We start from the raw sequence: 26,115 nt of genomic DNA on the forward strand, positions 1-26,115 counted from the left end.
ATGTCAACAAAGTCAAGATTTAGTATTAAGGATGTTCGCTTTTGTAAAATCAAATGCCAGCTGTACAAGTTATACAAATGATGTGACCATTACATTATGATGTCACCAATGTGAGGTTACTTGCTTCCATAATCTTTCATAGGACTGTCAACTATGCGAATGACTGAACATAAAAGTGATCTGGTTATGACAAGAAAAATGCTTTTTACAATTTTACTAATTGCAATAATAGTCATCTGCAAGAAAATGATGAAAGTGATGAAAAGTATGAAACCTTTGGGAATCTTTAATGATTTTGACTGTAATCAGCTGTGCAAACTTTTGTTGCAGAAAACATGTGATCTCAATAATTTTATCCTCCTTTTCAAAGTACACTTTTCTTTGTGTATTTGATAAGAATCTATGATCCTCTACCTGTCTAAATTTGATTTTACTGTTAAATACTCGTTCAGCCATTAGGTTATGGATAAGTGGTAGGGTACTTTTTCCCATACTTTTCTGTATAGTGATCATTATTTGGAGTAGATGTTCAGCTAGAGTAGTGCAAGAAAATTCAGACCAGCCTATACATTTTAATGTCATTTTGGATTGCTTTGACCCTTGGAAAATATTTTTTCAAAAAGTGAAATACTCCAGCATTGCACAAGCTATCATCCTTAAAGTTAAGGTAGTCACATTACATCTACAAGAAAATGAGTCTCCACATTGAACTGAAACTTTTCTATTGTAATGCGGAATTTCTAAAGTTGTATACCCTAATATACTTGGAGTACTTCACAATGCATTAGCACATAGCTACATCCACATGAATACAATTCGCATGAAATACTCAGTACTCTGCCTTAGCAGATAGTTACATCCACAGTAACACAATTTGCATGAAAGACCCAGTACTCTACATTGGCACATAGCTATACCCATATTAACACCATTTGCATGAAAGACCCAGTACTCTGTATTAGCACATAGCTATACCCATATTAACACCATTCACATGAAAGACCCAGTACTCTGTATTAGCACACAGCTATATCCATATTAACACAATTTGCATGAAAGACCCAGTACTCTACATTGGCACATAGCTATACCCATATTAACACCATTTGCATGAAAGACCCAGTACTCTGTATTAGCACATAGCTATACCCATATTAACACCATTCACATGAAAGACCCAGTACTCTGTATTAGCACACAGCTATATCCATATTAACACCATTCACATAAAAGACCCAGTACTCTGTATTAGCACATAGCTATATCCATATTAACACCATTCACATGAAAGACCCAGTACTCTGTATTAGCACATAGCTATACCCATATTAATATTCATGCAAAAGCACATAGCTACATTCACATTAGACTATCTCTGGCTCTAAAGATGGCAGTGTCTTGGCCCTTTTATTTTTATCCACATTTAATACAGATTCCAAAAATAGATTTCAGTGATGGTGTATTTGTTGTCATATTTAAAATGCTTGAATATGCTGCAAGACATGTAACATCATTCTTGCCACCATAGCCAATTTCTGATTTAATTCATAATACTGTAAGTTCTTTTTAAAGTTTCACTTTGTATTCTGGGGAGATAAATTACTCGTTGAATTTTACAAAATGTGTTGCTTTTTGCTATTATCTGTTGAAGAGTACAGTCCACAGGGCCCCCGAGTGGCCGAGTGGTCTAAAGTGCTCTCCGTTACGGATCACTGCCATCTCACCTCTGTCTGCGTGGGTTTGAGTCTCGGATTCGGCTAATGTGGGTATGTGAGAAAGCTTGCCAGTAGCTTCTCGTGGGTTGGTGGTCCTTTCCGGGGTTTTCCCGGGTTCTTCCTCCACCATTAATATTGGCCGCCATGTATAGCCTATCGTGTGCTGAAAAATGGCGTTAAACCCTACAAGAAGAAGTACAGTCCACATTAGATTATGTTTAGTTCTAAAGTGGGCAAACTGTGTCTTGGTCCTTATATTTTTATCCATATTTGATACCAATTCCAAAATAGATTTAAGTAGGGCATATTTGTTGTTGCATTTAATATGCTGCAAGATGAGTAATGTCATTATTGCCACAGTAGCCAATATTAACATCAGCTTTATGTAAAGAGTAAAATGCATATTTATGTCCATTGAACTTGATTCCAATCAGTGAAATTCATGTTTCTATTGATAAGTGAATTTCGTTTGATGTTTTGGTTGCTTTGATCTTGGAGTTATTGCATTTTGAGATAATGCATGTTCAGGCATCTCAATCAACTTTAAAGACCAAAGCCAAACCTACCCCTTTTATGCTGATTGAGTTCTTTATTAATCCTACCAAAATCAATTAATCTCTTTAATCTTTGGGGAATTACTTCTGGGCATATACAGTATAATCCATGTCAACAAACCTCAAACACCAAAGCCAGCCAACCATGCTGACAAAATCAAATGGGTGTTGACTGTTTTATGCGGCTTGAAATTAGCAGCTAAATCATTCTGCCTAGCTTATGCCATTTAACAGTCATGTGAAGACAGACAGAATTATTATAATTATACTACTGTTTTTGGTGTGGAAGAAAGATATTTTCAATAATAATTTTGTGGGAACTCTCATTCAGGGACTGGAAACATCCTCATCTTGGATTACATCCAGAAAGTTCACATATAAACATTTGCACACATAATTAGAATGATACATCAACTAAATATGCTCACGTAAATTCAGTCTTATCATATAGAAAATAGTTAACGTTTTGAGAGTTACTTTATTTATTAACTTCTGATACAAAATTTGTATAAAAAACACCACATTCCTTTGAATTAAATGACAAGAGAAAATAAATGCAATATTGCAGGGTAGATTACATCTGCATCAAGTATGACAATATTGTAAAATATTTTTTCAAGCATCTAATCTTAACAATTATGGCTCAGATAAAATACTGAGCTGTAATATATACTGTTTACAACATGTTTTAAAAATGAATATCCCACAAATAAAAATGGAATAATGTCTAATAAATTAATCACTTTGCAACTTTGTAAAAAGATTTTATAATTCAGTAAAAGAAACAGACCTAAGTGGACCTGATTTTGCTCACCGAGTTGACATCTGCATAACAATCAAATTTCAGAGCAGCTGGCCAAGAAATCTGGGTCCATATGGTGCTTTCTGTAGAAATTTCTTCCTATTCTGTCGATTGTGATGAAGACAATTGTTTTTCTTTATTCTGTGCATTCATCCATTCTTTGTCAAATACTGAAAGTGGCTTTGCCAGGAATGGTTTCTATCAATACAACTTGGACAAATTTTGTTGACTGGTTTTTTAGATGAAGTCATTTTAATGTTTTCTCTTTTTAGTAACAGTTCCAAGATTATATTATGGATCAGCATCGTTTGTATGAAATTGAAAGTCTTTTATGCAACGATGTCAAATTTGATACAAATTACGTGTATGCTGAACATTTTTTAAATTGTTCAAAGGATGTCATAGAATGCTATTTTTAGTAATCAATAGTTATCTGAATTAATAAACTTTAAAAAAACATTTTTCTTGATGATTCTTTAAAATGTGGTCAAATTTTGTGGTGTGGTATACAAGATTTTTATTGGGTTTTCCCAAGATTTTTATTAGTTTTTCTCTTCTTAGTAATGACTACCATACTTCATTGTAGACTGGCGTAACTGATGCAAATCTGAAAACCCTTAATGCCTGAATGCTTTTTTCTTCTTCAAAATTTGGTCACATTCTGTGGATTAGTTTTTGAAAAGAAGTTGTTTCAAGGTGTTCCTAATTTATTAAGTTGGTCATGACATCTTTTGTACAAACTTAAGAGCCTTTCTTGAATTTTTTGTGCCTTTTATCAAATATCATCCTATTCTGTTGAGAGATTTCTAAAAAGAAATGTTTTAGTTATGGCAGCCATATTTTATGGTGGACTGGCATCATCTGTAGAAATCTGAAAGTCCTCTGTACCAGAAAACTGAAAAAATTTATTCAAATTAGGCTGAACATTTTTTGAGAAGTTAAATTTTTTTGTTTTTGTTTAATAATAGTGGCCATAACTAAAGGTGAATCAGCATCATTTGTACAAATTTTGAAAGCCCTTCATACCAGGCTGCTTTCTGTCTAGGCCGATAAATCAGCACTTTACCCGTGATGATATTGATTTTCGGTTTAGGGGCTGATATCGCCTCTTCTTTAAAAGTTGCAAAATTCTGCAGCCACTTTTGGCTAAACACATTATATATTTTATACACTAATACTTATTTCTCACAGCTCTGTAGCTACTGTCAGCTGAAGGTTTCTTTTGGTGACATGTACATTGTATTTCTGGAGCAAATCCTATCTTTGGTGACTTGTAAATCCACATGGAATAGTGCAACCATCTGTCCTGTGGACATTCTGAACTTTGCACTAGATATGGCTATTACCAATTGCCAGTATTTGTCTAAAGTGTGTGCAGGTTTGTTCCAGAAAGATTTGCATGCAGCAAAATTGCACATTTTAATGAACAGGTGACATTAGACCCACATGTCGTCTATCAGTATCAACACAGATTTAGGGGGTTGATTTATCGGACTACTTTCTGCTAATCAAAACTGATCCAGCCGTTTTTGAGAAGTTTACAATAAAACTGATGTACAAAAATAGGGCCATATAATAAGCTCTCTTGGCCTTGTGGACAGGTAAGCAAACAGTCAGAAGCTCTTCTCTACAAGCATAGCCCACTCAGATTTTCTAGAGGTAGACTTAAGCATTTATGACATTGCACACACATTAATGTATCTAGTGATAGACAAAATGATAAGCTATATTGCTAATTACATTTTCCCTGAGCTGTAACATGTAATCTCATGGCTGTCCAAATAAAGGATCTCTCTGTCTTCTCATGTACAATACACTCTTAGTGCTATAATGCTAAAAGAATGTACAAAATATCCAAGAGAAAATCAAATGTTGAAAAGAAGAAAATACTAGTTATGTACCATATATACTAACTTTTGAGTCAAACTGCACAGACCCAGATCAGCTGTCGCATAATGCACCAGCAGATCTTTTATAAATCACTCACCCCTATTTGACCTTGAACTTTGCTTTTCATTATTGCTTCTGCTCAACAGCTTCCGAAGTAACTTATGGATTCAAAAGAAATTTGGTATGGGGCTTAAGATTAAGAAAACCTGAATCAAATAAAAATTGTACTTGTCTCCTGACAATAACTTGTGAAGACTTTCATGGATTTAATTCAAATTTGGCATGGGTTATATGTTACAAAGTTCTAAATTATGTTTGATTTTCAGTTTTCCATCAAAGTTTATGGAGTTCTGTCCTCCCTTTTGACTTACAACTTTTTTAATTTTTGTTTCTGCTCATTAACTTTAGACAGTCTTCATCGAGTAAAAAACCAATCTGCTATCATATTTAACATTAAAAATACACAGGTTAAGTTCATAGTTATGATCTCAGTCTGACTAGAAACTTTGCCCTTCAATTTCATTTCCAGGCATTGGCTTTTGAAGGGATTCAGGAACTGGAATGGAATTTGGGCCGTACATTAAGATGACCAATGTTATGTTTGATTTTTACCCCTTTTCAGGATGCGGTAGGTCGTTGGTTCAATCCCCCGCTGAGTCATATCAAAGACTTACAAAAATGGTACTAACAGCTGCCTCGCTTGGCGCTCAGCATTAAGAGGTTAGTGTTAGGACTGGTTGGCCTGGTGTCAAAATAATGTGACTGGGTGGGACATCAGGCTACATGTCTGCGGCATGATGCCCCAGTGCGTACCATCGTTATAAACTCTCACACTGCAGACATTGTAGTGATATGACTGAAACATTGTTAAAGCTATGTTAAAAATCCAAATCACACACACACACATACCCCTTTTCAGAAGAAAAATAACATGCAGTTATGTCCCCTGTTTGACTACAACTTTGTTATGTAACCCTATATGAGGACAACCTTGGTTGACTTATACTATGTTTGGTAATATTTTATGGTGTTATAGCCCCCGTTTAACTTAGCCTTTTATCTTCTGCAGCATACTGCCGTAGGGAATAAATTGCATATGGATACATAAAAACAGAAAGAAAAAAAATTTCCTTTATGTTATTCAATAATGTGCTAAATTTTGCAAACACTGGTTGGAAAATCTCTCAGAAATAAGCAAAAAAGCAAATTATCCCTGAAGGCTGTTTCATGTATTTGTAACATACAAACAGAATACTAATCTAGAGCATACATTACTGGCAGACTATCTCTTCTAATATAGATTAAAAAAACATCTGATATATTGTTACTGTGAGGTAATGGTAAGAGAAAGGACTACTCCATGACTACTGGAAAGTATTGATTATCTGGTTGAAAGGAAGGGCAGTCCTGGTAGCTCCTTCTTGTCTGGTGGAACAAAGCTGAAATAAAAACACTAAAATATTTAAGCACATTTCAACTTACAATGAAAATAGTTACCTTTTTTTAACTATATTCATGATACTAAGAAAGCCAAGGATAAAATATTCCCTCTTCCTCCTCCTCATTATTGCAAGCCATGCTTACAAGCAAAAATATGTTCATGGAACTCAAATGCCCCACCAGTGTCTAAGACTTCTTCTTACTGTAAAACTTAATTTGGACAGTTGGTTAGAAGCCGCATAAAAGGGCCAGAGAACACCCTAACTCACATCAATGTGGTGATTTCATTATTGGGTGTTTAATCTTAACGTTCATCTCTTCTTCCTATATACTCAGTAACTCCTTTTTGGCCCCAAAAGGAAGACAGGAATTTGCAATCCTTCATAAATATTTGATGCAAACAGTTGGTTACACAAATACAAAATGCTGAAATTCATATGCATGTGCTTCTAATGAAAATGAGACATGTGCCCAAGATAGCTGACTTAAGAAAATCAAGGATCACAATTTTCTCATTGAAAAGACATGTATATCTTGCCCTAGGGGTAGATAAGTTAATGCCCGACCTATGTAATGTCATCATACAAATGGTACAGACATGTTCAAGATCTACAATCTTTCTGCCAAATATAATGCATGTTGTGGATAAGAAAAAAAATCTTCCACACATGTATAGACGTGATAGGGAGCATCAACCTCTGCAAGTTTCATCCTTGGCCCAAATCTTATCAACTTGGGTGAAATTTCCCCATTATACCTCCAGTTTGGTTTTCTATCTCTATCATTTAAAACAAAATCTATACCATTATCATAAGTATTTTTTCCAAACAGACGACAATCATATCAAAGAAGTGTTTTGCAAGAACATAGTGTCACATCCATGACTAATAGACGACATCAAACCAAACAAAGGCTCTACAGAACGGTCTCACCCATGACTAACAAAAGATGAAAATCTCACCAATCACACAGGCAATGATGCATCCCTCACTCCATATGTGACATACAAAATGTAAGCATAGAATCTTAATGTCATAACTTGTTGGCATTGAAAAAGTAATACCTATGCCTCACCATGGCTACACCAGTGAGACAACAAATATAGAAAATAATATACTCTTACAATACCCTTCTAATTTTGGGAAAGATGAGATCTCAATGAAAGTTTGTTACCTAGTAAGTTTTAAATAAATTTAAGAAATATTTTAAATTATCGTACACTATCCTCTTCTTGAAAAGCTGAGTAATTGGACAATTAAACTGAATAACATAATGAAACTCGATACATGTATATGATTCCTCCAATTTCCTGGACACCATATTTAATTTTCTTGTTGCAATGAGGAATAATTTTCATTGGTACAAATAATGTCAAGACACCAAGGGGGCCCTGAGTGGCCAAGTGGTCTAAAGCGCTCTCCGTTACGGATCATTGCCATCTCACCTCTGTCTGCGTGGGTTCAAGTCTCCAATTCAGCCAATGTGGGTATGTGAGAAAAGCTTGCCAGTAGCTTCTCGTGGGTCAGTGGTTCTTTCTGGGGTTTTCCCAGGTTCTTCCTCCACCATTAATACTCGTCGCCATGTATAGCCTATCGTGTGCTGAAAAATGGCGTTAAACCCTACAACAACAACGAGACACCAAGTACCTTTTCAAAAAATAAAACATTCAAGTTGCAATGGAAACTTAAGCAATGTTTTATCTGTACAAAAAAAACCTAATGTTTCAACAGACAACCATCATACTGTGAAGCTGCTCTGATTTCTAATATTAATGTATGGATTAAGTGATGGTTCTGCCAATAGGCAGCAATAAAAATGTGCATGCTTCACAATTTGTGATTATACCACAGGACTTAATATAGATAACTAACATTTTCTGTAAAGTAGAATAACTTCTGTCAAAGTGTTTAAATATGTATGTGGATTATTACCTTTATTGTCCCTTTTCAAATGGGTTGACATTTATGATCAAGTGGCTAACATCTCTGACAAACAAGTTTCACAATTTTTGTTGTTTTATTCTATTTACCATGATAACCTCAATTTGGATATAGTAGGTTCTGTCTTTCTACCAAGCATATAAATACAAATAATAGTTTTCAGTAGTTAAATTCCAAAACCAATCTAAGTGATTCACATATTTAGGGCAATAATCGCACTATACGGAATTGTAGTGATGGGAATGCTTCAAGCATTTTTGAAGGCAAATATGGATCTTTCAGATTTTCTGAGATAAAATATGAATTCTGGTGATAAATTCTGTTGTCCAAAATAATCTTCATGTTATCAAACAATATTGATATTTGAAGTTGCTCCAATCAGCAGTGCATGTTCATTATCATAATCTGGGTCAGGATCATAGACCCGTTTCTAATGGTCATTAAGACTTGGTGGACTTTAATTAATTTATTCAGTTACGACTCAACTCATAAAGGTTAAGCAACATGATATCTTCCATGGTTTGTGAACTTGCCCATAGTTTACAGAAATGAAAGTATGGTAGTTATAGCACTTTGGTCCAGTTCACACCGATGGCAGTACATGTACATTGTCAAAGAGACTAACATTGTTTTACAAGAAACAAAGACCAGATATACATAATGATATTTTTTGGATAAAATAACAATCAAAAAGTGAGCTTTTTATCAGTACATGAATTGTCACAACAAAGAGAAAAGTAATTACTGTTCAATGTCAGGTTATTTAGGTCAGTAATGGTGTACTATTCTGAAAAGAATTACTTCATACTTCTGTAATAGACCTAACTGGGTCCAAAAATAAACTACCATGATTCTTTTATTAAACATCCATGCTTGATGACAGGTCCATCCAAATTTGTGGCAAATAATTGTATCAAAAAACTTGTTTTTAGGTCCACCCCTAATTCTGTCACAATTTACAAACCTGGCCATCTCAATTTAACATGGGATAAATACAACATATACTCACTTTTGAGATGGATCTAACTGCAAACTGCAGAAACCTTGATCTGCCATCACACAAAGCACTGGCAAAACTGGGTCTATACAATTTGTTGGAACTAATCAGTGCAATAAACATAGATCCTTATCTGTCAACACATGTGACATCAAATCAGGGTATATGTTGTTTGAAGTTGGACCTGATTGATAAGTATATACATTAGTTACTGTACCTGTGTTTAGCTTCTTCTGTAAATATTATGTCTTGGCTATAGTACTGAAACATTAAGGATCTGTCAAGTAGATGACCATTATGATGCAGGAAGTCCTCAAAAGCATGATCCTTTTGCGGCATCTTGTTGATGGCATCAGACACTATCAAGATGTAAAACATCGTTATTGTCTCATGGTATTTCTTCTGCACCTGAAACAAAAGTTAGCCATGAAAAACTAAATGTTTTACTTTTGGAACTGAATACAATAAACATTTTCTTGAACAAAAAAAGATTTTGAAAGAAGTTAGTAAAAACACTGCTCTTGTTTATTCTTCCAGACTTGATCAATGTAAACAGAGACAATAATATAAATATGTATATGATGCAAGAGAGCCTGTTTACACTCAATAACAAGAGTCCCTAGAAGGGACTGATGCTCTACTAGCTGAATTCAAGATAAAACCATTTTCTTCCTTTTAAATGCAGAGTGTTGAAATTATCTTTGATATTCTTCAGTAATAACTAGATTTCAATTAATAGCTGTACTGAATGTCAACTTGGTACCATTTTACTTTTGGACAACCAAGGCATCTTAAAAAATCTTCTGGTGGAAATCTAATGTTGATATGACTTTCCATTTTGGAGGATCAATGATAACAAGCTTTTCAAGATGGATGGAATTGTGGGCATGTTCAATATCAGATTGGCACCATTTCTATTTAGAACCAACTAGACATCATAAGAAGGCTTTAAGTGAAAGTGCAATGTTGACATTACCAGCAATATATGAGAAATAGTGACATCAAGATTTTCAAGATGGCCATTGTGACAGTCATATAAGAAGCTGGATCAGAACCATTTTCATATTTACAAACTAGACATCATGAGAAGTTGTCAGTGAAAAGCCTGTGCTGATATGGCCATTCATTTAGGAGAAATGTCACAAGATTCTTAATATGGACACTAGCAGTCATGTTGAATATCTGAACTGCACCATTAGGACCACCTGAAGATCACAAGAAGTTGTTTAAGTACAAACCCCCATGTTGATACGACCATCCACTGTTGTGGTCATATTGGACATACCACTGGCACCATTTTATTTATAACCAACTAGACATCATATGAAGTATTTTTTTGGTGAAAACCCCATGTTGATATGACCATCCATTCAGGAGTAGTGATAACAATATTTTCAAGATGGCCACTGTAGTGGTCGTATTGGATACACCACTGGCACCATTCATATTTAGAACATACTAGACATCATAAGAAGGTTCTTCTGTGTGTGAAAATTCCATGTTGATGAAGCCATCCATTCAGGAGGAGTAGCATTAACAAGATTTCCAAGATTAGCAAACAACAAAATTTACAAGATGGTCACTGCGACAGCCATATTGGACATCATTTGGGTCCAACTAGATATCGTAAGAAATCTCTTGGTGAAAACCCCACGTCAATATTATACTTTGTTCAGAAGAAGTAATGATAGTAACACGATTTTTAGGATTACCTATAACAAAATTGTCAAGATGGTGACTGTTGTGGCTGTACTGGACAACAGTGGCACAGTTTTCAATTACAACAACTTAGACAGAAGAAGTCATTTAGTGAACACCCATGTTCACGTGACCATCTATTTAAGAGGATTAGTGATAATGAGACTTTCAAAATGGGCACTATGGTGGCCATATTGGCCATTAGATCAGCATGTTCATTTAGGATCAACTGGACATTATAAGAAGTCTTCTGGTGAAACCCAATGTCAATGTGACATTCCATTCAGATGAAGTAGCAATAACAAGATTTCTTAAATGCCTGCTGTGATGGCCATAATGGATATCAGACTGGTACTATTTTCATTTAGGCACAACTAGACATGATAAGAAGTCTCCAGGTGAAAACAACATCTCAATATAACTTTCCACTCAGAAAGAGTAGCAATAACAAAATTTTCATTTTTAATTGGGACCAACAAGGTGAAAACCCAGTGATGATGTGACCATCTAGTCAGAAGGAGTACTGATAAACATTGCTATTGTGGTGGTCATATTGTTCCCGATGCACCATTTTCATTTAATACCAACTCGACAGGGGAAGAATGTGTGTTAAAAGTTTTATTGTAATCATCCCAGTAGTTTAGGAGTAGTGATATTGAACTTGTGCTGACAGACTGACAACGGATGATGAAAAAAAAATGAAGGGTAGACAATGGGCAATGTAAACAAACAATCCCATAAGTTCTGATCTATGGCCAACAGTGCTAAAAATCAATACTTTCAAGTCCAAAACATCACGCATTGAGTAACTACACTTTCTCAGATAGGTCAATGAATAAATGTAAGGACCTCGGAATGATCAGCTGCCACTATGATTAATGTGCACAAATATGAATGACAAGAGACAGCCTAATTTAGGGATTTTGAGTTAATGGCTATAGCAACACTATCAATAGGTTACCAGTATTTATTAAAAACTAACCATTGCCAAATTTTACTTAAATGTATATTGTTTTTCTGTATAGAATACACCTTGTTTACCTTAATGCATACTGTTTTTCTGTATAGAATACACCTTGTTTACCTTAATGCATACTGAATTGTAGAAAGCTTGTTTACCTTAATGCATACTGTATTGTAGAAAGCTTGTTTACCTTAATGCATATTGTTTTTCTGTATAGTATACACATTGTTTACCTTAATGCATACTGTATTGTAGAAAGCTTGTTTACCTTAATGCATACTGTATTGTAGAAAGCTTGTTTACCTTAATGCATACTGTATTGTAGAAAGCTTGTTTACTTTAATGCATATTGTTTTTCTGTATAGTATACACCTTGTTTACCTTATTGCAAATTGTTTTTCTGTATAGTATACACCTTGTTTACCTTATTGCAAATTGTTTTTCTGTATCATATGAAGAGATGCCAATTGCCAATGAGGGAAAAGAGGGAAAAAAATTTATGATTCTGTTGAAAAATTAGGGACACTTATTAAAATAGGGAATCAAATTTTGCCAGACTAGAAAATACCAGCTTCTTAAAGTGCAATGAATGAATTACCAAATATATAAAATGCGACAAAAGGTTATAGGCTCCTTTTTTTTATACAATTTACCTCTGAAGTCCAGGAAGTGAAAATGACCAAGTGGAGCTAGCCATTTTAAAAAAAAGTGCATATCTTAAGTAAGGCCAAGCTGTATATTCCATAACCCTTATTACACACATCAACTATAAACCAAAATAACAGGAATTAAAAGGTCTTTGAACAATACCTAAGATATATAAGGTCTGTTTTTTTATAACCAGTATAACCAGTGTGGAAAACCTGGGAAATTCTGTTATCTTTAAAATCTAACCCTACGCCAAATAAGAAACTGTAGAGTGCCACCAACAGCATATTATAAGCCAGAAACTGATCTTCTGTCAAGGAAAGGAAAAATACTCTCATATGGTTTCAACTTGCATCAATTACTGTATCTGTGTAAATGTGTACTTATTTAAGGACGCTCACATCAAAGCAAACTACAATGTAGTTTTTATTGTATTCCAATTATTTTCCTAGCATTATTTCTGAAATTTCATTATCGTATTTTTGAAGATATTATTTACATTTAGTGTAGTGGTGTCTATGATTCAAATGCTGCAGATTGACTTAATTCAGTGAAAGTTAAAACCTTCAGTGTAGATGTGGCAATGACATTATATAAATATGCTAACTAAATGCAAGTGTTGAACCAAACATTATTGTTTTTCATTGTTATCATGCTGGGATCACATTTAATTAGTTTGATGTTTACACCTAACCAATATAAAAATGTAATAACATGTATTGATAACAAATTTTAATATAATAATGCATAAACAAGCAATAATAAACCAGTCAAAAGGGAGATGTTACTGTTATTAGTGCATACAGACACCTGCTAATGCCCAATTCTTCCCATTGTCTGATCAAATTATACATATCTGAATTAGATGGAAATAAGAAAATTGAGGAAATTAAATAAATTGACTTTTCAAACAAATCATATTAACTTTGAAACGTTTCAATGTAATAAGTCATGATAAAAGTCCCTTAACAAGCAAGAAGACTTTTCTTTTGGTGTTATTACAATCGATAAAACACATCAATTGATTAGTAGAAAAAATGTCGAAGGTATCTCAAGATTTAAACTACATAATAAATTGTCATAATTTTGTGTCCCAACATTGATAAGTCATAAAAAAATTACTTCTGAAAATAATTATGGGTGTTCCAAGACTTATAGTCATTATGGTACACCTTGTTTACCTTAGTGTATATTGTTTTCTGTATAGTATACACCTTTTTTACCTCAATGCATAGTTTTTCTCTATAGTGTATGTCTTGTTTTCCTTAGTGCGGAACTTCAAACATCTTTCTTGAAACTGTATGATAAAGAATCTTCAGAGCACTTTTCTAAAGTTATACAACATGGTGGGAAAATTATTAGAATCACCTACAGCATACCTTATCTTTGTTTTGCTGGTTATATTTCTTTATTCCTGATCTGTAATGAAAAGACAAATAAAAAAAAACAAATTAATTTCAGATGAAGAATATGTTAACTTAAAAGTTTTACTTGTATAAAAATAGCAAAGAAAGGATTCAAAGTTTATTTAGCAAGTAAACTTAAAACTTCATTCACAGTCTTCCAAAAACAGGTGCATATTTGTGTTCACCTGCAGAAACAACAAGTTAACTCATTAACCCCTGTAGGTTTTTGTCATTTTTGCCTGAAATGCGAGTAGGTAACACATTTTGGAGGCTATTTCTGAATACATCATAATACATCGACTTCCAAGAAATTTCCAATTAGCATAATGCCTAGTTGTGTTAGAAACATTATTTTTCACTGGTTATTTCACTCGTGTACGAGCAAATGGGTAAAAGTCCATCATATAGCATCAAGAATGCCGTAGCATTTCATAAAAGATAAAAACATACCATAACTGACAAAGTAACCATTGGCACTAACTATGATACTACATCAATTTTTACAAAATACATTTGCACTTTTCCTTGTAATAATACATGTTGTACCACTATTGCATGGATAAGCTGTTTTCTGGGGTTCAGACCATGTAATAGGAAACATTTCTGCCAAAACACTGTAAATTCATGGGATACTACTTGTTTCTTTAGAAAGAAGATAACTGGCTCTTTTAGCATCAGACTGGTTGTTTCCCTTTCAAGGAGTTACCCTCCTAGTAGGTACACCTCTCCCTCGATAACTCGCGTACATCAGGGTCCAAAAACATAGACCGCACTATAAGCAAGGGCGCAAGTTACCAAGGACCCCCCTCCCAAAAAATCTGCTAGACATCCAGAGAACTAAGCGGTTGACGAAGAGGGGGGTTGGGCTGTTCAATGACTGAATCCTTGTTTTATTATCGCATAGAAAATAATTTCCAATAAAGTGTATTACATCAAGGCTTTTTGCTTTGTTCAATAGTCTGGGTCCCAGAGTGGTGTGTAATTTATTCTTGCAAAACAAGGAGTCTACTAAGCAGGGAACCAAACTAACTGTTGATACACTACCAAACAAGATTCCTTTTTATCAAAAACACGCAACATTTATTTTGTGAGACAATCATATATATCGAAACTCAATTTTTGTATTGTTCAATTACTAAAATATGATGTCGTGATTTCAATGCAAGTAATAGTGAAACTTCTTATCATCCTTATCTGAAACTCGTTTTTCCCACAATGGTCCTTATTTGAAACAAAGTTCTTTATTTTTACAAAGTTCTCATTTTGCTTGGTTGCCTTGCTTTCTTTGATCACAATTACAAATGAGTCGGTTATTTTAAGGTAGTTTAATTAGATTATGTACACAATAACATTTATAACAGGGTTCAATTGATCAGCTGAAATGAGGTAACATTTTATAATTCAACCTCCTTTATTTGATTCAAAAAACGTAATAAACATGATAATAGAAAACGAAGCCAGCTTTTATTTAGTGCAACAATACAACAAATGCTTCCACTAGTCCAATATCAAAATACGGTCGGCACTCAATTAGGTTCTCTGAGAAATGCTCGCAGACATAGCTGTTACAGTAGATTGACACATCTTACGTTTAATTAAAGGAGGACACATTGCATTTATGATAATTACACTTAAACAGAACTAAAATATAGAACAATAAAACAAATTTTAATTGATAAAAAAAAATATTTAATTGGTATATATTTATTAAAGTTCTGCTTCCACTAGGTGTAAATGACATTTTCATTGATCAAAATTTCCTTGAATATCATTAATTACAGTGAACTAAGAATGTCATTTGGAAAGAAAATGTTACAAATCATATGACTTCTTATTAAAAGTTGATATTTCATAATGTTCATACAAAGGTCAAGGTCCTTTCTACCGTTTTTGATGATAAAACAAGTGATATATCAAAGTTTCCATTACCGATTTTGATCACGATTTTCTTCAACTTCAACAAGTAGGGATAAATTTTGTTGGTATTTTCTGGTTTAAAAAAATGGGATCCATGTCTGACCCCAGGTTATAAGCGGGTTGCAAGTTATCATGGCGCGAGTTATAGAGGGAGTGGTGCATTTGATAATTATGCATAATAAAAACATAACACATTATTGTTAACTTTAGCTGATAATAGTTATGTTAGTAAATTTTGAGGAAAAAAAAAAGCACTTTATGTTTCTATTTTGTATAAAGACGTGATTTTAAATGAATTCATTGAAAATTATTTCTTTAGTCACTTTAAATTCATAAAAGTGCTCATTCAGCAATATACTGTACAGTAAAATATCTACCATGGGGAGGTAATCCCTTGCTAAAAATGGTGGATAACTTATACAATACACAAACAGGGAATATGAGATTTCCAGAGAGTATAATTGAGAGGGTCAGTCAATCTGTAATCCATGAGAATTTGAGTACTAGAGAGAAATATGTTATTTTAACCCACATATGATAACCATTTACAAGAATGTATTACTTCACTTTACCACCCTTTCCACTCCAAAGGAAAACTAAGAAGAATACCCTCAAAGTAATGAATCAGATTATTGGGAAGGTCAGATATTACTGTGAAACAATAAAGAAGCATGGGCAAAGCTGAAGATTTTATCCCTATTATAAATGACCAATTTGCTCAGTTTTCTAATTGCTATTAATTTATGTCATTTATCAAAGTGAACTAAGGCACAGTGTAACTCCAAGAAGCTTTAAAAAGCCTTCGCGATTCCAAATAATACTAATGGATTTTCTTAACTCTTCACCACAAGAACTTTTTTCCACCTGGACAAAGATGAGACCAAACTATATATCAATGACTTACATATAATTAGCCATCACATGTCATCACAATGTGAAGATTGAGTAAATTACATATAATTAGCTGTCATATGTCAGCACAATGTGAAGACTGAGTAAATTACATATAATTAGCTGTCATATGTCAGCACAATGTGAAGATTGAGTAAATTACATATAATTAGCCATCACATGTCAGCACAATGTGAAGATTGAGTAAATTACATATAATTAGCTGTCATATGTCAGCACAATGTGAAGACTGAGTAAATTACATATAATTAGCTGTCATATGTCAGCACAATGTGAAGATTGAGTAAATTACATATAACACTGGACAACAAATTTTTACAAAAGTCATGTTACTGAAATAAAATTAGTCAATTCTTATCAATTTTTATGTGCTGAACACGAATATGACAGTCAAATTGCAAAATTGGCTCTAGTTTTTTTGTAATCTGCAAGAAATTAATGTTTACATAACGAAATGCATTCCAATAGTAAAAGGTCAACTGTAATAGCCTACCTATAAAAAATCAAGTCATTGACTACATCTTAGATTTCTTCGCCTGTCTCTTGTACAGCTGTTCGGGAGCATCTCTGAGGAGTGTCCAGCAGTAGTCAGCCAGCATTGTAGTGGACCATTTTCCCTGGTATCTTTGTTCCATTGTTGCGATATCTTGATGAAAACGTTCGCCGTGTTCATCACTAACAATACCACAGTTGCTAGGAAAGAAATCCAAATGGGAATGAAGGAAGTGAATCTTTAGAGACATATTGCAGCCAAGTTTCTTATACTTCATCAACATGTCTTCTACTAGTTCCTTATAGTTTTCTGCCCTAACATTTCCGAGGAAGTTTGTAGAAACTAGGCGAAAAGCATTCCATGCTTGTTTCGCGTCACCTTCCAGCAAGTTGTTGAACCGGTCATCTTTGAAAAGCTCTCGAATCTGAGGACCCACAAAAACTCCCTCTTTAATCTTTGCTTCGCTGAGTCGAGGGAATTTTTCATGCAGGTATCGGAATGCTGGCAAAGTCCGGTCAATGGCTTTCACGAAGTTCTTCATCAAACCTAGTTTGATGTGAAGGGGTGGTAGCAAGATTTTCTGAGCCTCAACCAGAGCTGGGTGTTGGATGTTCTTCTCTCCAATGGCTACATTCTGCCTGTGAGTCCATTCCTTCCTCATGTAGTGCATTTCCCTTGCTCGGCTATCCCACTCGCATAAGAAACACATGTATTTTGTATATCCTTACTGCAGTCCCATTAAAAGGGCAACTACCTTCAAATCACCACAGAGGTGCCAGCTGTACTTGTTATACTCAATGGAATTCAGTAGCTGCCTTAAGTTATCGTATGTCTCTTTCATGTGGACAGCATACGCTACTGGAATAGATGGAAGAATGTTTCCATTGTGCAAAAGCACAGCCTTGAGACTCAGTTTCGAAGAGTCCACAAATAGTCTCCATTCTTGTGGGTCATGAGTGATTTTTAAAGCATTCATGAGGCCCTCAATATCGGAACAGAATATCAGATTACTTTCCTTTCTGAAGAAAGGCTCCAATTGCTGGTGGCGCTTTCGATATGCAGTAATTGTGACATCTTCTTCTAGAAGATTCCATTGTTGGAGTCTTGATCCTAGCAATTCTGCCTTGTTCTTTGATAAGTCCAAATCACGAATCAGGTCATTTAGTTCTTCCTGTGTTATTCTGTGTGGGGTTGATGATGCACCACAGTGAAAATCTGGATCACTGCATGCTGATGGACCAGGAGAAGAACAGGTCGACTCACCTTTGTCTTCGTCAGATGAATCAAGAGAATATTCTGCTGGAGGTTCTGGAATAGGAAGTCCCTCACCATGTGGAACTGGTCTCAATGCAGACGGAATGTTTGGGTAGACTATTCTCGACTTCTTTCGCTTCGTTATTCCGCCGGAAAGAGGAGGAACCAAGCAGAAGTAACAGTCATTTAGGTGGTTGCTTGGCTCTCTCCACACCATTGGGACTGCAAACGGCATTGATGACCTTTTGCAATTCAACCACTGTGAAAGTTGTGTTGTACATGTAGCACAGCATATATGCGGAGCCCAAGGCTTGTCTTGGTCACCAACCTTGCATCCGAAGTAAAGATGATATGCCTTCTTCACTTGAGAATTGATACTTTTCTTCTGGTTGGCAAATGTCACTTCCCCACAAATATAGCAAAAATTGTCCGCGGTATTAACACACTTTCGAGGCATTACTGTTCTTTATTGTACGTAAATGGATAAAATAATAAGTTTTATGTAACAGTAGCTTGAACTGTCTCGCACAACGTCTAAAATATTTTAAATGCTGAACCTATCTGATTGGGCTTTATATAGTACACTGCTTACGTCAGCTTCAGCAGCCGCCTGGCATTAGTATAATAGGCCTACACATGTATAGTACACTGCTGACGTCAACTTACTTCAGCAGCCGCATGGCATTAGTATTGCATTGCATCAGAAAATGATGCAATCAACTGTGGATGATGTGAGCATGATGGTATTATGCAATGTTACATCATTATTCCGGATGTTGCTGCAGTCCTACTGGAGAAATTTACACAGTGAAACATAGAAAATGAGGTATATGAATATCTTCAAAACGAGAGCCAATACAAATTTTTCACGGTTATATTCGTGTTCGGCACACCAAAATACTACAGATTAGGGCCTTTTCAAGTCAGTAATGATTTCACTGTTGACCAGTGTAATTAGCCATCACATGTCAGCACAATGTGAAGATTGAGTAAATTACATATAATTAGCTGTCATATGTCAGCACAATGTGAAGACTGAGTAAATTACATATAATTAGCTGTCATATGTCAGCACAATGTGAAGACTGAGTAAATTACATATAATTAGCTGTCATATGTCAGCACAATGTGAAGACTGAGTAAATTACATATAATTAGCTGTCATATGTCAGCACAATGTGAAGATTGAGTAAATACTTTAGTTTCTGATCAGCACAATTAAACAGCATAATTGTATCCTATGTACATGTGTATAAATTATAGTAAAAATTTGAACCCTAATTGATAAAAAAATTTTTAACTGGTTAATTAAGTCATGCCAAAATCATTACAATGTGACACTTTGTCTGCTGCAGGTACTCTCAGTACTATGGCAGGGGTTGAAAAATCCACCGACTAGTAGCCTATGATAACTAAGTTTTGGTACAAAAAAAAACAGTGTTCCAAAGTTACAGCTCAGTCAGTTTACCCAAGTTTGATGACTATAGTTTATGAAAAGAGCTGTTCCATTAAAACATACATGGGACCCAGAAAAGGAACTTTTAAAGTGGGGTACTCACCCATAGATGTAATTTAGAATTTTCTTATCATTTTAATATGAATAGTGTGAAATCAAAGTAACCTGGCATACATGTTTTTTTAAACTGCCTTCCCTGGGTATCATGTATATTTAAATGGAACAGCTCTAAGTTAATTACTATGATGCAACATCAATTATATGAGCTGTCTACAAATCTGCCGGAATATGTTAGTGCCAGGTGATCTAATAACTACTTAGCAGAGTCAACAGTAATTCCAATTAGTGCCACCTAATGGAAGTTATTGGCTATTGATGATTATATTTTATTTAAAAAAAAGATTTATAAATGATAATCAAATAAAAAAACAACTTCAAACCCCTTGGCTTAATGCTTCAACAAGATGTTCAGGACTGGCTTGTGCCAGATGTTAAGTTTACTATGCAAGGAATATTTACTCCCTGACAGTGAATAGTGCAAGTGGTTTTCCCTAATAAGCTCTTCTTATCTATGAACCAAAAGACCCATCAATGGTTACTTTTCCTCCTATAGTCAAACATAAAGCTGTAATTGGAAATATATTAGAAAAATAACCCTCCCTGCATGTCCAGACCTATATCCACACAGACACAATCAAAGTGATGTTAATCAACCCAAGGATAAAATTCTGAGATAAAAGTCTATTGCAGGTAAGAGAGATGAAAGTGAATCTAGAGAGGCTGTTTAAACAGAATCATACTTTATTCTAGGCTCTGCTGCTTCCAAGCCCAGTTCATGTATATAATTCCAGGCCATTCTCAGGTGAGATTTATGGGTCCAGTCCTCAAAGGGAAGTGTGGCATCTTCAAAAGCCTGCAGGAAAATTTCATCTCCCACTGACCGGAAAGATCTATAATCATGAAGTTAAATCAAAAAAGGATCCTGTCTGAGTATTCATTAGGTATGACATTTACAAGAAGTCCAAGTGAAGCTGAGATTCCTCACCTGGTTGATATCTTCCTAAAAGGCAAAGATAGTTGATCATGAAATCTCATTTGGTATGATGCTTTCTGAGATTTCAAATGTTATTCTTCAATTGTTTAGAAATAGCAACCATACTGGATGTTGAATTTGCATAAATTGTGCAAACTTCAAATTATGTCAACTTCTTTTGATTTTTGTTTTAAAATATGCAAGTAAATGATTTTCTATTTTTAGTAAGCAAGGCCATATTGAAAAGTGGATCAGCATAATTTGTATGAAACATTTATTTTCTGTCAAACTTGTTAAAATTCTGTTTGGTAGTGTTTGAGAAAAAAAAAGAAATTTAACTTTTTAATGGATGTGATAGCAGATTAGAATTATTTATATAATCTTGAAAAACCTTCTCAACAGGTTGCCTTCATGTAAATTTAATCAAACTCTGGTATAATGTTTGGGTGTTTTTTTGAGGGGGAAAAGTCATTTAGAGTTGTTTTTTTCTACTTAAGTAAGAGTGGCTATATTGGATAGCATATTGACAGCATCTGTGCACAATGTAAAGGCTGTCAGGATGTTTTCTGACAAATCTGTTCACAAATAATTCAGCGAGTTTTTAAAAAAGTTAACGTTTTATCCACTTGCAATAATAGTGAAATATGGCAAATGGGCATCATCATATAAATTTCAGAGTCCTTCAATCTGGGATGCTTTCTGTTATGTTGATAAAATTTTCTTCTGGTCATTTTGTTAAGAAACTTATGAATGTTTTGTACATTATTAGTAATAGTAGCCATATTTGATAGTATAGTGATATCGTTTGTATAAATTCAAAGTTGTTGTTGTTGTTGTTGTTGGGTTTAACGCCATTTTTCAGCACAAGATAGGCTATACATGGCGGCCAGTATAATTGGTGGAGGAAGAACCCAGGAAAACCCCGGGAAGAACCACCGACCCACGAGAAGCTACTGGCAGGCTTTCTCATGTACCAACGTTAGTTGAGCCTGAGACTCAAACTCACGCAGACAGAGGTGAGATGTATAAATTCAAAGGACTTAATGTCAGGATGCTTACTGTAAAATCTGGTCATATTCTCTTTAGTGATTTTTAAGATGTAATTTGTTTAATGTTTTTTTTCACTAATAGTAAAGGTGGTTTTATTTTATAGGAACTTGGAATAATTTTTTAATCTGAAAGGCCCTCATGCCTGGATGCTTTTTGTCAAATTAGGTCAAATTATTTTAATACTTTTTAAGATGTCATTTTTATTTTTTGTACTTTTAGTAACAACAGCATTATTGAATAATGAACTGGCATCATCCATATACAAAATGAAACATTCTCCATTCATATACAAAATGAAAGATTCTCCATCGATATTACAAAATGAAAGGTTCTGCATCCATATACAAAATGAAAGATTCTCCAAATTACAAAATGAAAGGTTCTCCATCCATGTACAAAATGAGAGATTCTCCATCCATATTACAAAATGAAAGGTTCTCCATCCATATACAAAATGAAAGATTCTCCATATACAAAATGGATGATTCTCTATATACAAAATGAAAGATTCTCCATTCATATACAAAATGAAAGATTCTCCATTCACATTCAAAATGAATGATTCTCCATATACAAAATGAATGATTCTCCATATACAAAATGAGAGATTCTACATCCATATTACAAAATGAAAGGTTCTCCATCCATATACAAAATGAAAGATTCTCCATATACAAAATGAATGATTCTCCATATACAAAATGAAAGATTCTCCATTCATATACAAAATAAAAGAGTCTCCATTCACATACAAAATGAAAGATTATCATGCCAAAATACTCAAAATATTGCTTAAGTAGGTTTTTGTGAAGAGGTTGAAACCAGCAAATGTTGATGGATGCACAACAGATGAAGGATGATAACCAGCAGACACAGGGCCACACCTCACATTAGACTTATGGTGAGGTAAGCTAAAATACATTACATAATTTTACACAAGTTAGTCTTAAGGGCTGGTGAGCTAAAATACACTACATAATTTTGCACAGCTTCTTTTGTATTATGAATCCAGCTTTGTGCAAAATTATGTAGTGTATTTTAGCTTCCCTGACCATAAGACCAAGCTGTAACATAGTGTTACCTTTTTTTAAATAAAATCCATAATGTGTTAAGTACATGAAAAATCCATGAATTTGAGAATATGCCACATATTAGAAAATTAATGTATTTCTCACAAATGTATAAAAATGGAAGTCCTTATTTCATCTACATCATACTGTCAACCAACATATGTGACTAAGCAATTCATGACGATATTGTTGCCAGTAGCCTGAGGCTGTATAGTCGTTATTTGTATGTGAATTATTGGCCTCGAACTTAGTCATACTGAGGTAACCAACAATCATATTACTGAGTCTACATAGGAGATGTCGAGTCTCGGATTCGGCTAATGTGCATATGTGAGAAAGCTTGCCAGTAGCTTCTCGTGGGTTGGTGGTTGTTTCCGGGGTTTTCCAGGGTTCTTCCTCCACCATTAATACTGGCCACCATGTATAGCCTATCTTGTGCTGAAAAATGGTGTTAAACCCTACATCAACAACAACAACATAGGAGATGAGGCTATTCATAAGAAAATGAAAGCCTGTCAACAAGTAATGGATTATCTTAAAACAGTAGTAAAAATATTAATCACAAATGATCGTAAAACATTTAATTACATTTTTAAAATAAATATAAATTAAGCACAAGCAGAACTTGTGAAACACTCAAACATTCCAGAATAAAGACTTTCTTCAATGATGGGTACATTGCTTTAATTGAAGATTGTAGCCTGCTTGCTTTGATGAAGGGTGCATGCAATATTTTAAGTTGCCATATAGAGGCCAACACTGGAGGACTAAACAAATACCTGTTTACTTATGTGATGGCAATAATAAAGCCTGGCAACAACATCAAATAGACGAAGAAAAAAGAAGGGATCAAAAATGGCAGTTTGTTGATTAAAAAATAAAGTTTGGATATAGGGCTTCTGCTGACATATACATTAATTTTTATTTTTACATCGACTGGGTAGAATGTATATTAAAAAAAGTATAAATATTATCCAATAATTTAAGTTCAATAGCAAACAATATAGATCTGACCTGCTGTCAAATAATGGCACTGCAAATCAGGGTCTATGTTATTTGTTCTACCTATTAATCCTAACAAATTGCATAGACCCTTATCTGCTGATGTATTATGAAACAGCAGATCTGAGACTGAGCAGTTTGTAGTTGAATCAAATTTAAATGTGAGCATATATGGTAGCTTGCATCACTAACATTGACAGCTATTAATTTTGTTAATAAATCTATTGTACTTTGATTGTAATTAAAGTTGCAACCACTCTTCCAACCAATTTTTTCAAGTAACTTATGTTTCTTCAAAAATACTAACCCAATCATAATACTTTCTGAGTACTACACCTACCACGCAAATCCAGCCCTCCAAGACACTACTTTCAGCTAAACGGAGCTAAACGTTGTCTGTCAGACCATGTGGTGGTTGAGCAGAGTGATCTCCCCATACCTATCCTATAAGACTTGGTGGCAAGGAGTAAGGATATACCAGTTATTACTTCCGCTAGTGCAACACAGCACGCTCTTTTCACAAGAGACCTCACCATCCATTTTCATACTGGAAGCATACCTATTTCAATTGGAAAAGTCTTTTCACTTCAATGAAAGTATACTCCATCTCTATTTCCAACTTTTCTCTCTCACTTTCACTGACATTTGCTCATATCTGGCATATGTATATATATTTTTATTTTAGAGCTGTTCATCACTTGCACAGGCGGCCATTATATCCCCACTGGATAGGTCTGGGCTGCATTAATTAGGTGTGCAAGTCTCTGATACTTTCCGAACCAGGATTTTTGTCTGTTTAAAACCTTTTTTTCTGGTACAAACAGATGGGCGTTCTTTGCACTGCATTTTTAGCATGCTGGCACCATGCTTCCATGAGCTAGTTGTATACTTGCACTTGTATAGGCTGACTCCGAGCCTCCCAACAAATAGTATTATCTATATATTGTAATTATTTATACTTTGATATATATATAGAACCTTTATTGATTTGTCTGCTTTAACCTTAGCAGCCAATGTGTCCAGCTATCATGCTTCAATGATTATACCTGACCATGATGTCGACCTCTGACAGGTAGTTTTGGCTCAAATTCGTCTGCTAGCACATATTTTTCCAGGTAATTTTCTTTTGATCAGCTCTGCGCCATATCGATAGCCAAACAAGACAGGTGCAGGCATATTGTGGTATATTTTTTAGCATTATACTCTCTATACAGTTCACTGACATTAGACTGCCTGTTACTGGGCCAATGCCAAGCTTTAGCTCGCACTGTTAGTACCTACAAGGTGACGGGGCCAGGCCCCCCATGTTTATTTTTACTGGTTGTTACACTTACAGGTTTGAATTATGGGCAAAGCACAGAATTCAAAAGATGATGACATCATCAGTCTACAAACATACCTTTCATACGTACAGGAATGTTTGGAGGAAAAGGGGGACAACTCAACTTCTCTTCATTTAGCCACAAAACACCGGAAAACAACAAGATCAGAACACTGCCCCGTCACCCAAGTCACCTTCTCCAGACCCAATGCTACTGGCAATTTCTACTGTACTTGACTCTATTTCTCTTGTGGAGAAATGATGGAAAGAGCTTAACAAACAGCCATTGCAATGTAATGTATTCAAAGAAGAAAAACTAAGTTGTTGACCCACAAGTGAGGAATAATAGTCACACTAACCTATATTTTTCATCATAGCATATAGTACTAATCAATACCCATGTTCAAACAAACTTGCATTTCTCAACAAATATAGGTCAGGTATATGTAAGTTTTATAATTAGGCAAAGTTGATTGCAGCATCCATTGTTTTCAGGGAAACATGTACCTGTGATTACAAAGGTTAAAAAAATTAAAATTGCTGATAAAGTTAC

The 26,115-nt window shown here is 34.6% G+C and overlaps 1 protein-coding gene across 2 annotated transcripts in view; it reads right to left on the bottom strand.

Moving 5' to 3' along the window:
- Nucleotides 1-26,115, bottom strand: part of LOC149803043 (uncharacterized) — a 56,686-nt gene that overhangs the window by 4,265 nt on the left and 26,306 nt on the right. Inside the window, exons 9-12 of one of the 2 annotated variants that reach the window (XR_016420122.1) lie at nucleotides 20,887-21,036; nucleotides 14,028-14,067; nucleotides 9,556-9,746; nucleotides 6,290-6,400 (exon numbers count right to left, since the gene is read on the bottom strand). Coding sequence is in view for 1 of the 2 variants with exons in the window: in XM_089952595.1 (XP_089808721.1) it covers nucleotides 6,343-6,400; nucleotides 9,556-9,746; nucleotides 14,028-14,067; nucleotides 20,887-21,036 (439 nt within the window). In the remaining variant the exon portion in view is untranslated. Of the gene's footprint in view, nucleotides 1-2,727; nucleotides 6,401-9,555; nucleotides 9,747-14,027; nucleotides 14,068-20,886; nucleotides 21,037-26,115 lie in introns of those variants that run through there. The other variant, XM_089952595.1, reaches the window with a different exon arrangement.

This window comes from Sinohyriopsis cumingii, chromosome 3 (genome assembly GCF_028554795.1).
Source record: "Sinohyriopsis cumingii isolate HCF-2022 chromosome 3, ASM2855479v2, whole genome shotgun sequence".
In the NCBI taxonomy this organism is placed as follows: domain Eukaryota; kingdom Metazoa; phylum Mollusca; class Bivalvia; order Unionida; family Unionidae; genus Sinohyriopsis; species Sinohyriopsis cumingii.